General features: G+C 47.0%; 1 protein-coding gene across 1 annotated transcript in view; it reads right to left on the bottom strand.

The window, feature by feature from the left end:
• The window catches only part of LOC116367124 (paladin-like), a gene marked incomplete at its 5' end in the record, with an annotated part of 19,326 nt that extends 9,108 nt beyond the window's left edge, over nt 1-10,218 (bottom strand). The window contains 8 exons of the mRNA XM_031818831.1: nt 666-845; nt 1,009-1,125; nt 1,535-1,669; nt 2,370-2,465; nt 2,869-2,973; nt 3,279-3,366; nt 6,795-6,946; nt 10,079-10,218. Of these exons, the coding sequence (XP_031674691.1) occupies nt 666-845; nt 1,009-1,125; nt 1,535-1,669; nt 2,370-2,465; nt 2,869-2,973; nt 3,279-3,366; nt 6,795-6,946; nt 10,079-10,218 (1,013 nt within the window). The remainder of the gene's footprint in view (nt 1-665; nt 846-1,008; nt 1,126-1,534; nt 1,670-2,369; nt 2,466-2,868; nt 2,974-3,278; nt 3,367-6,794; nt 6,947-10,078) is intronic.
• Between the last annotated feature and the right edge of the window lie 2,282 nt (nt 10,219-12,500).

The following is a 12,500-nucleotide window of genomic DNA, read 5'->3' as shown; positions in this document are numbered from 1 at the left end:
CAAACTGTTGCCACAAAGTTGGTAGCATAGAATCGTCTAGAATGTTGTTGTATGCTGTAGCATTAAGATTTCCCTTCACTGGAACTAAGGGGCCTAGCCCGGACCCTGAAAAAGAGCCCCAAACCATTATTCCTACCCCACCAAACTTTACAGTTGGAACTATGCATTCAGGCAGGTAGTGTTCTCCTAGCATCCGCCAAACCCAGATTCTTCCGTCGGACTGCCAGATGGTGAAGCGTGATTCATCCCTCCAGAGAACACGTTTCCACTGCTCCAGAGTCCAAATTGCAGTGAGCTTTATACCACTCCAGCCGACAGGTGGCATTGCACATGGTGATCATAGGTTTGTGTGCGGCTGCTCATCCATGGAAACCCATTTCTTGAAGCTCCTGAGGAACAGTTTTTGTGGTGATGTTGCTTCCAGAGGCAGTTTGGAACCCGGTAGTGAGTGTTGCAACCGAGGCCAAATGTTTTTTACGTGCTACGCGCTTGAAAGTCACTGTGCTCTTCAGTAAGGCCATACTACTGCCAATGTTTGTCTATGGAGATTGCATGGCCGTGGGCTCGATTTTGTTACACCTGTCAGCAACAGGTGTGGCTGAAATAGCCTAATCCACTAATGTGAAGGGCTGTCCACATACTGCTGTATATATAGTGTATAGTACCTCTATCTGCGTGGGGTCTGTAGCGGGGACAGGGATGTGTTGCCCCATACAGGAAGGCTCTCTGGGGGTGAAGATCTGTCCGTTCCCCTCCAGAACCAGCTCCTCCTGCAGGTTGACCCACAGGACGTGGCTGTACTTCCTCTTCTCATCCGTCAGGTGGGTCAACACCGCACCTGTCGCCTACAGAACACACAACCCGTTCAGTTCAGTTTCACAGACAAACTTACAAGATCAACTGGGGACGTCTTCAAAAGTCATGTCTGCTAAAGAGAAACAGCTGAAATGAGCATTTTGGACATTTGACCAGATGTGATAGAGGCTACGGGCTTGGTGTTGATCATACCTCTGATGTAGGCTGTGACATGCCGTAGACAGGCATCTTGGGGACTCTTCTGAAGTTAGCCACCTTCATCTCCTTCACTGTGCTGAGTATGTCTGGAGACAGGTACTCATGAGCAACCTGCACACACACACACACACACACACACACACACACACACACACACACACACACACACACACACACACACACACACACACACACACACACACACACACACACACACAGTAAGTCAATAAGATAATGAGTTAGATTTCCAGTGACTGGGTTCCATGTTCTGCAGTGGGTCTGACTGAGTGTGATGTTCTTCAATGGGCCTGACTGAGTGTGATGTTCTGCAATGGGTCTGACTGAGTGTGATGTTCTTCAATGGGCCTGACTGGGTTCCATGTTCTGCAGTGGGTCTGACTGAGTGTGATGTTCTTCAATGGGCCTGACTGAGTGTGATGTTCTGCAATGGGTCTGACTGAGTGTGATGTTCTGCAGTGGGTCTGACTGAGTGTGATGTCATTTGGTGGGAGGTTCTCACCAGAACGCGGGCTCCCTTGGTGACGAGATCAGGCGGAGCGGAGAGTTCTGATAGGTCCATACAGGCCAGCAGGCGGTACACCCAGGGGTGAGCACACAGCCACTGGCTGAAGTTGGACGCAAAGGCAAGGGAATACTGCAACACCACAAAACAGACAAAGATTGAGATGTCTGTTTGCCATGGTAAAAACAGACAAAGATTGAGATGTCTGTTTGCCATGGTGAAAACAGACATAAAGACTGAGATGTCTGTTTGCCATGGTAAAAACAGACATAAAGATTGAGATGTCTGTTTGCCATGGTAAAAACAGACAAAGATTGAGATGTCTGTTTGCCATGGTAAAAACAGACATAAAGATTGAGATGTCTGTTTGCCATGGTAAAAACAGACATAAAGACTGAGATGTCTGTTTGCCATGGTAAAAACAGACATAAAGATTGAGATGTCTGTTTGCCATGGTAAAAACAGACAAAGATTGAGATGTCTGTTTGCCATGGTAAAAACAGACATAAAGACTGAGATGTCTGTTTGCCATGGTAAAAACAGACATAAAGACTGAGATGTCTGTTTGCCATGGTAAAAACAGACATAAAGATTGAGATGTCTGTTTGCCATGGTAAAAACAGACATAAAGATTGAGATGTCTTCGTATTTGAGATGTATTGGGTAAAAACAGGACACGTGTCATCTCAAAGCACAAACAATGACAGACAGAAAACCAGCACAATCAATGCTAAATAACATTGGCCTGTATGTATGTGTGAAAGATAATACTCGCTTGTCAAAAGTAGTGCACTATAAAGGGAATAGGGAACCATTTGGGACAACACCATACCTGTTCATGAAGATACGCGTTGAACACAATCAGGTAGAAATAACGCTCCAGGCTCTGGATGGCTCTGTGGAGAAAGTAGTCTTTGGTCGTGCTTCCCTAGAAGAGACAGACATCAAGGAGTCAGACAGTAGTCTTTGGTCGTGCTTCCCTAGAAGAGACAGACATCAAGGAGTCAGACAGTAGTCTGGTACGGCCCCCTAGAAGAGACTGACATCAAGGAGTCAGACAGTAGTCTTTGGTCGTGCTTCCCTAGAAGAGACAGACATCAAGGAGTCAGACAGTAGTCTTATAGCTCCCTAGAAGAGACAAACATCAAGGAGTCAGACAGTAGTCTTTGGTCGTGCTTCCCTAGAAGAGACTGACATCAAGGAGTCAGACAGTAGTCTTATAGCTCCCTAGAATCATAACATACTAGCTAAGCACAGCAGCATCATATTACTGTATCAGCATCATCATAGAGTACTGATAAAGTTTTGATCAATCTGAAACATAAACCCACCTGAATTTGAAAATCATCTCCGATCGCTTCAAGCTTCTTCTTATTTTCATACATTGCTTCTTTTATGTTGTGCATTTCTGAACACAGAGCGATCGCTTGGTCAACCTGAAGAACCAGAGGGACAGTCAATGAGGCTGCGGCAGGGTCGCCTAGTGGTTAGAGTGTTGGACTAGTAACCGGAAGGTTGCAAGTTCAAATCCCCGAGCTGACAAGGTACAAATCTGTCGTTCTGCCCCTGAACAGGCAGTTAACCCACTGTTCCTAGGCCGTCATTGAAAATAAGAATTTGTTCTTAACTGACTTGCCTAGTTAAAAAAAGGTCAAATATTAAAAAATATATTTTTTAAATTATTTAGATGCTGATGTATCACAATGTATCTAACGAGTTAACACATTTCAGCATCACTCACCTCTTCCATGACCTGTTGGCCTTCAGGTAGTCTGTTGATGAGGGTCTGAATGACTTGGAACAGGGGCTTGGCTTCTGCCTCTTCCACTCTGAAAAACAATAACAAACCGGACAGGCGGCCATCTTTAAAATGCTTCATTACAGTTCAACTACATCCCCAGTGGTTTATTATGACACTGATCGACCAATCATTTGTTACCTTTATTTTACTAGGCAAGTCAGTTAAGAACACATTCTTATTTTCAATGACGGCCTAGGAACAGTGGGCTAACTGCCTGTTCAGGGGCAGAACGACAGATTTGTACCTCGTCAGCACGGGGGTTTGAACTTGCAACCTTCCGGTTACTAGTCCAACGCTCTAACCATTGGGCTACCCTGCCGCCCCCAATATAGACCTACCCTGCCGCCCCCAATATAGGCCTACCCAGTGGGCAAATCTGGTTATAATGATGTTAACTCAAGCAGAAAAACAGTTTGCAAACAGAAAACATAATTTACACGTCACGAGACAAATGTTGCCCTCTGGGTATAATCTGGATCAATGTCATAGTGACGGTTCTTAATTGTCTGGTAAATAAAGGTAAACAATGTCTTAGATGCAATGACAGCCTGGCAATACACTACATACACCAAAAGTATGTGGGACACCCCTTCAAATGAGTGGATTCGGCTAGTTCAGCCACACCCATTGCTGACAGGTGTACAGTCATGGACAAAAGTTTTGAGAATGACACAAATATGAATTTTCACAAATTCTGCTGCCTCAGTTTGTATGATGGCAATTTGCATATACTCCAGAATGTTATGAAGAGTGATCAGATGAAATGCAAAGTCCCTCTTTGCCATGCAAATGAACTGAATCCCCAAAAAACATTTCCATTGCATTTCAGCCCTGCCACAAAAGGACCAGCTGACATCATGTCAGTGATTCTCTCGTTAACACAGGTGTGAGTGTTGACGAGGACAAGGATGGAGATCACTCTGTCATGCTGATTGAGTTCGAATAACAGACTGGAAGCTTCAAAAGGAGGGTGGTGCTTGGAATCATTGTTCTTCCTCTGTCAACCATGGTTACCTGCAAGGAAACACGTGCCGCCATCATTGCTTTGCACAAAAAGGGCTTCACAGGCAAGGATATTGCTGCCAGTAAGATTGCACCTAAATCAACCATTTATTGGATCATCAAGAATTTCAAGGAGAGCGGTACAATTGTTGTGAAGAAGGCTTCAGGGCGCCCAAGAAAGTCCAGCAAGCGCCAGGACCATCTGCTAAAGTTGATTCAGCTGCGGGATCGGAGCACCACCAGTACAGAGCTTGCTTAGAATGGCAGGTGCCAAGAAGGGCAGCAAAGAAGCCACTTTTCTCCAGGAAAAACATCAGGGACAGACTGATATTCTGCAAAAGGTACAGGGATTGGACTGCTGAGGACTGGGGTAAAGTCATTATCTCTGATGAATCCCCTTTCCGATTGTTTTGGGCATCCGGAAAAAAGCTTGTCCGGAGAAGAGAAGGTGAGCGCTACCATCAGTCCTGTGTCATGCCAACAGTAAAGCATCCTGAGACCATTCATGTGTGGGGTTGCTTCTCAACCAAGGGAGTGGGCTCACTTACAATTTTGCCTAAGAACACAGCCATGAATAAAGAATGGTACCAGTACATATTCAGAGAGCAAATACTCCCAACCATCCAGGAACAGTTTGGTGACGAACAATGCCTTTTCCAGCATGATGGAGCACCTTGCCATAAGGCAAAAGTGAGAACTAAGTGGCTCGGGGAACAAAACATCAATATTTGGGTCTATGGCCAGGAAACTCCCCAGACCTTGATCACATTGGGAACTTGTGGTCAATCCTCAAGAGGCGGGTGGACAAACAAAAATCCACAAATTCTGACAAACTCCAAGCATTGTTTATGTAAGAACGGGCTGCCATCAGTCAGGATGTGGCCCTGAAAATAATTGACAGCAGCATGCCAGGGCGGATTGCAGAGGTCTTGAAAAAGACGAGTGAACACTGCAGTATTGACTCTTTGCATCAACTTCATGTAATTGTCAATAAAAGCCTTTGACACTTATGAAATGTGTCACGAGTCCGACCGAGGGTGGCTTCCCTTCCCGGTCAGGTGGCGCTCAGCGGTCGTCGTCACCGGCCTATTAGCTGCCACTGATCGTCTTTCCTCCCCCTCCTTGTTTATTGGTAGCACCTGTTCGTGAATGATTAGTTGGGCTTTATTAGACAGCCGGCCCGCCTGTTTCTTTGTGCGGGATTAATTATTGTGACCTTCGGTTCTGTAGTAGAGGAACGTGTTTGTTCCTGGTCGTGTATTTCGGTTGTACTATTTTCGGCCCCCGTGTTTGGGGCAGTTTGGTTGTGAGCACCCTGTGGTGCGTTGGTGCATTAAAGAGCACAGCATTGCACTCTCTGTTCCCTGCGTCTGACTCCACACCCACGACACCCGGAGCATTACAAAATGCTTGCAATTATACTTCAGTTTCCATAGTAACATCTGACAAAAAAATCTAAAGACACTGAAGCAGCAAACTATGTGGAAATTAATATTCGTGTCATTCTCAAAACACAGCCATGCAATCTCAATACACAAACACTGGCACTAGAATGTAGAAGGTAGTAGAATGGCCTTTCTGAAGAGCTCAGTGACTTTCAATGACTTTCAATGTTGCCCCATCGTAGGATGCCACCTTTCCAACAAGTCAGTTCATCAAATTTCTTCTCTGCTAGAGCTGCCCCTGTCAACTGTAAGTGCTGTTATTGTGAAGTGGAAACGTCTAGGAGCAACAACGGATCAGCCGCAAAGTGGTAGGCCACACAAGCTCAGAGAACAGGATCAGCTGGAGTGGTGTAAAGCTCGCCGCCATTGCACTTTGGAGCAGGGGAAACGCGTTCTCTGGAGTGATGAATCACGCTTCATCAGCTGGCAGTCCAACGGAGAAAACTGTGTTTGGCGGATGCCAGGAGAACACTACCTACCCGAATGCATAGTGCCAACTGTAAAGTTTGGAGGAGGAATAATGGTCTAGGGCTGTTTTTCATGGTTCGGGCTAAGCCCCTTCATTCCAGTGAAGGGAAATCTTAATGCTACAGCATACAATGACATTCTAGACGATTCTGTGCACAAAGCGAGGTCCATGTAGAAATTGTTTGTTGAGATCAGTGTGGAAGAACTTGACTGGCCTGCACAGAGCCCTGACCTTAACCCCATCGAATACCATTGGGATGAATTGGAACGCCAACTGCGAGCCAGACCTAGTCACCCAACATCAGTGTCAGACCTCACTAATGTGCTTGTGGCTGAATGGAAGCAAGTCCCCGTAGCAACATTCCAACATCTAGTGGAAAGCCTTCTCAGAAGAGTGGAGCAAAGGGGGGACCAACTCCACATTAATGCCTATGATTTTAGAATGAGATGTTTGACGAGCAGGTGTCCACATACTGTTGGCCATGTAGTGTATCTCTAGGAAAGGGTACAGTTTGGTTGCAGAGGTTGAGTCCTGTCTTACTGTGGTGGTTCCTGGGTTGTCTTCAGGTGGTTGAGGACCAGGGTCCCCAGGATCATGGCTAGATTGGTCCGCCCTACCCCCACCTGACAGCTGAACAACAGGGCAGGCAGAGGCCTGGAAACATCCCTTCTCAAAGACAGGTTGGGGCTTTCCTGAAAACACGCAACACAAATACAAGGGATTGGAAAACACCACATACAAATGAAAAAGTTGCACTTTAAATCTCTCCTAACTTTATTTGACCAACTCATCTGGAGTTTCTAGCTGTCCTGGAAACCAACACACACATTTGAAAAGGAATTGGGAGTCTGTTGCTGGTCTCTAGTCTACCACCTGACCATGTGACCAAACTGTTAGAGGATTCCCATTTGTCAGAAAGAAAAAGACCGGCCGACCAGCTGTTATTATCACCAAAACTATTAATAAAACCACTGTTTGTTTAGCAGTCTAGTGCAGCTGCTACCAGAAATGTGACATACATTTGGCGCCATGTGATTAAGATGGTTTTTGAACTGAAGCTCCCCACCCCAAGCCTGAGCCAGTCTGTGTTACCATGCCAACTCCTTGTCACTCATTGCCATGACATGGTTTGATGATGAAAGCAATCAAGTTGACAAGAGCACAAGCAGATCTGGGACCCCCCCCCCCCCCCGCCCCTTTCAACCACTGAAACAGGAAGTGTGAAGAAATGTATCAGGAAGCTATCACAGACCTAGCAAACACTGTAGAGCGACAGTCAGACAGACAGACAGACACTCGACAGACAGACAGACAGGCAGGCAGGCAGGCAGGCAGACAGACAGACAGACAGACAGACAGACAGACAGACAGACAGACAGACAGACAGACAGACAGACAGACAGACAGACAGACAGACAGACAGACAGACAGACAGACAGACAGACAGACAGACAGACAGACAGACAGACAGACAGACAGACAGACAGACAGACAGACAGACAGACAGACAGACAGACAGAGATGAAACAGAGCAGAGCAGCAGCAGGAATTAACACTCTGTCCCAAATACCAACCTATTCCCTAACTACTGCACTACGTTTGACCACTGGAAACAACCACTTTCCAACCACAGAGAACTGGACAGTCTGCCTGTCACTAGAGAAACAGTCACTCCAAAAAGACTAAACAGAAAGAAAGACAGAAAGAAAGACAGAAAGACAGAAAGAAACAGAAAGAAAGACAGAAAGAAGACAGAAAGACAGAAAGAAAGACAGAAAGAAGACAGAAAGAAAGACAGAAAGACAGAAAGAAAGACAGAAAGAAAGACAGAAAGAAAGACAGAAAGAAAGACAGAAAGAAAGACAGAAAGAAAGACAGAAAGACAGACAGAAAGACAGAAAGAAAGACAGAAAGAAAGACAGAAAGAAAGACAGAAAGACAGAAAGAAAGACAGAAAGAAAGACAGAAAGAAAGACAGAAAGAAAGACAGAAAGAAAGACAGAAAGAAAGACAGAAAGACAGAAAGAAAGACAGAAAGAAAGACAGTAAGAAAGAAGAGCACATCCTGTACAGATGAAGGTGTGAAGTTAGATGTGAGGCTTAATGTCATATTCAGAATAACTATTATGGTTATTGGTGATGGATGGGGCACAGCAATGCACAGTGTGAGAGTGGGGTCAAACCTCCCATCTTCTGTCTCAGTACCTGGCTGAGAATCTCCAGGTGTTCTAGAATGTTCCACTCATGAATATATTTAATGTCTCCTGTAAACACATCAGGGTAAGTACAGAACATCCTGTCCAGGTGCAGCCCTGCCGGATCACTGCTGTTAGATCAGAGCCTGTAAGGACCTGGGTACAGGAAGTACAGATCATCCTCAGGATGTTTCTAGCAGATGATAGAAGGCGGGGCCATCACGCTCAACCACCACTTAAGGACAGGATATAAAGGTGATTGGATGGTGCATCAAATCAACAAACAGTTGACTGAAAAAGGAGGCAGGTTCACATACGAGGTAGACACACTCCAAACTGGAAGAGGAAGAGATACGAGTGTGACTACTTTAAGACGAATACAAGAGGGTTCACCCCGAGAACACTAAGAACCCCCCTCACCCCGAGAACACTAAGGACCTCCTCACCCCGAGAACACTAAGAACCCCCTCACCCCGAGAACACTAACAACCTCCTCACCCCGAGAACACTAAGGACCTCCTCACCCCGAGAACACTAAGGACCTCCTCACCCCGAGAACACTAAGGACCTCCTCACCCAGAGAACACTAACAACCTCCTCACCCTGAGAACACTAAGAACCTCCTCACCCCGAGATCACTAAGATCCTTATATCCTTCCTGTTGGCCCTGTCCGGGGGTGTCCTCAGATGGGGCCACAGTGTATCCTGACCCCTCCTGTCTCAGCCTCCAGTATTTATGCTGCAGTAGTTTATGTGTCGGGGGGCTAGGGTCAGTTTGTTATATCTGGAGTACTTCTCCTGTCCTATTCGGTGTCCTGTGTGAATCTAAGTGTGTGTTCTCTAATTCTCTCCTTCTCTCTTTCCTTCTCTCTCTCGGAGGACCTGAGCCCTAGGACCATGCCCCAGGACTACCTGAGATGATGACTCCTTGCTGTCCCCAGTCCACCTGACCGTGCTGCTGCTCCAGTTTCAACTGTTCTGCCTTATTATTATAAGACCATGCTGGTCATTTATGAACATTTGAACATTTTGGCCATGTTCTGTTATAATCTCCACCCGGCACAGCCAGAAGAGGACTGGCCACCCCACATAGCCTGGTTCCTCTCTAGGTTTCTTCCTAGGTTTTGGCCTTTCTAGGGAGTTTTTCCTAGCCACCGTGCTTCTACACCTGCATTGCTTGATGTTTGGTGTTTTAGGCTGGGTTTCTGTACAGCACTTTGAGATATCAGCTGATCTACGAAGGGCTATATAAATACATTTGATTTGATTTGATTAAGAACCCTCCTCACCCAGAGAACACTAAGGACCTCCTCACCTTGACAACACTAAGAACCCTCCTCACCCTGACAACCCTCCTCACCCAGAGAACACTAAGAACCCTCCTCACCCTGACAACACTAAGAACCCTCCTCACCCAGAGAACACTAAGGACCTCCTCACCCTGACAACACTAAGAACCCTCCTCACCCAGAGAACACTAAGAACCCCCCTCACCCAGAGAACACTAAGAACCCTCCTCACCCAGAGAACACTAAGGACCCCCCTCACCCTGAGAACACTAAGAACCCTCCTCACCCTGAGAACACCAAGAACCCTCCTCACCCTGACAACACTAAGAACCCTCCTCACCCTGAGAACAGTAACAAAGGCATCAAAATCCTCCTCTAGAGGTGCTCCCTCCATCGGTAGTGGCAGCCGGTAGTACCTGAGAGCGAGAGAGATAGAGAGACAGACAGAGAGAGAGAGAGAGACAAACAGAGAGAGAGAGAGACAAAGAAAGAAGAGAGAAAGAAACAAAGAAAGAAGAGAGAGAGAGAAAGAGAGGGAAAGAAAGAAGAGAGAGAAGAGAGAGGAGAGAAGAGAGAGACAGACAGAGAGAAGAGAGAGAAGAGAAAGAAAGGAGAGAGATAGAGAGATAGAAGAGAGAAGAGAGAGAGAAAGAAAGAAGAGAGAGAGAGACAAAGAAAGAAGAGAGAGAAAGAGAGGGAAAGAAAGAAGAGAGAGAGAAGAGAGAGGAGAGAAGAGAGAGACAGAGACAGAGAGAAGAGAGAGAAGAGAAAGAAAGGAGAGAGATAGAGAGATAGAAGAGAGAAGAGAGAGAGAAAGAAAGAAGAGAGAGAGAAGAGAGAGAAAGAGAGAGAAGAGAGAGAAAGAAGAGAGAAAGAGAGAGACAGAGAGAGAGAGAAACAGAGACAGAGACAGAGAGACAAAGACAAAGACAGAGACAAAGAAAGAAGAGAGAGAGAAAGAGAGAGAGAGAAAGAAGAGAGAGAGACCGAGAGGGAAAGAAAGAAGAGAGCGAAAGAGAGAAAGACCAGAGAAAGAGAGGAAGAACAGAGAAAGAGAGAAAGAGAGAGAGAGTTACTGTTACTGTGTTTTCACAGGAGAAGTCCCATCTATTTTGTCAATATTGCCTTTATGTAGGTCACAATGTAGGAAGACAACATTGACCTGGAATGAGACAGACAGTAATAAGAGACAACGGGTTACTAATATAATGTCTGTGTCCCAACTTGCACCCTATTCCCTATGTAGTGCACTACTTTTGACCAACGGTGGTTGGGAAACCTACGTCTACAACAAAAGAGGCCACCAGGGAGTTCCAGAGTACAGAGATATATCCCCCCAGGAGGCCTGTTCTGCTCCCTGTCTTTATCACCAGATAACTAGGTCTGTATACACACACACACACACACACACACACACACACACACACACACACACACACACGTAAGTTGAAAAGGCACATTCAAACATGTTCTTTGTTGACGTTATATGGGGTCATCCCTCAGATCCAGATGGTTGTGTGGGAAGGAGAGGGGAGATGTAGACATGTCTGGAGAGGACTGGAGATGGCTGTTCATTACATCTCAATACAAGCTTTGGCTCCTCTGATCTGATTACTAACAGGATGCTAAAGGAGGCCTTCCCAAGTGGCACTCTATTCCCCATAGGGCCCTGGACAAAGTAGTGCACTAGATTAATCAAATGGGGTGACATTTGGGACGCATCCGATATCTCTCCTCCCTCGCCTCTCCGGAATGCAGAGGGGGCAAGAGAGAGAGGGGCAGAGAGAGAGGGCAGAGAGAGAGGGCAGAGAGAGAGAGAAGAGAGAGAGGGCAGAGAGAGAGCAGAGAGAGAGAGCAGAGAGAGCTGAGAGAGAGAGGGCAGAGAGAGAGAGCGGGCAGAGAGAGAGGGGGCAGAGAGAGAGGGGGCAGAGAGAGAGGGCAGAGAGAGAGGGCAGAGAGAGGGGGGGCAGAGAGAGAGGGCAAAGAGAGAGGGCAGAGAGAGAGGGCAGAGGGCAGAGAGAGAGAGCAAGAGAGAGAAGCAGAGAGAGAGCAGAGAGAGAGGGGCAGGCAGAGAGAAAGAGCAGAGAAAGAGCAGAGAGAGAGCAAGAGAGAGAGGGCAGAGAGAGAGCAGAGAGAGTGGGCAGAACAGAGAGAAAGAGCAAGAGAGGGGCAGAGAGAGGGCAGAGAGAGAGCAGAGAGAGAGGGCAGAGAGAGAGCAGAGAGAGAGGGCGAGAGAGAGGCAGAGAGAGGAAGAGAGAGGGAGAGAGAGAGGGCAGAGAGGAGAGCAGAGGAGAGCAGATGAGAGAGAGCAGAGAGTGCAGAGAGTGGGGCAGAGAGAGAGCAGAGAGAGAGCAGAGAGAGAGCAGAGAGAGAGCAGAGAGAGAGAGGGGCAGGGCAGAGAGAAAGAGCAGAAGAGAGGGGCAGAGAGAGAGCAGAGAGAGAGGGCAGAGAGAGGCAGAGAGAGAGGGGGAGACAGAGAGAAGAGCAGAGAGAGGGGGCAGAGAGGGGCAGAGAGAGAGCAGAGAGAGAGGGCAGAGAGAGAGCAGAGAGAGGGCAGAGAAGAGCAGAAGAGGAGAGAGAGAGGGCAGAGAGAGAGCAGAGAGAGCAGAGAGAGACAGAGAGTGCAGAGAGAGTGGGCAGAGAGAGAAAGCAGAGAGAGCAGAGAGAGAGGGCAGAAAGAGAGCAGAGAGAGAGAGAGCAGAGAGAGAGAGATCAGGCAGAGAGAGAAGAGAGAGAGCAGAGAGAGAGCAGAGAGAGAGCAG

This window comes from Oncorhynchus kisutch, unplaced genomic scaffold (assembly GCF_002021735.2).
Source record: "Oncorhynchus kisutch isolate 150728-3 unplaced genomic scaffold, Okis_V2 scaffold1647, whole genome shotgun sequence".
Taxonomy (NCBI): Eukaryota; Metazoa; Chordata; class Actinopteri; order Salmoniformes; family Salmonidae; genus Oncorhynchus; species Oncorhynchus kisutch.
Note: the sequence above shows the minus strand (reverse complement) of the source record. Positions and strands in the feature narration are given on the sequence as shown.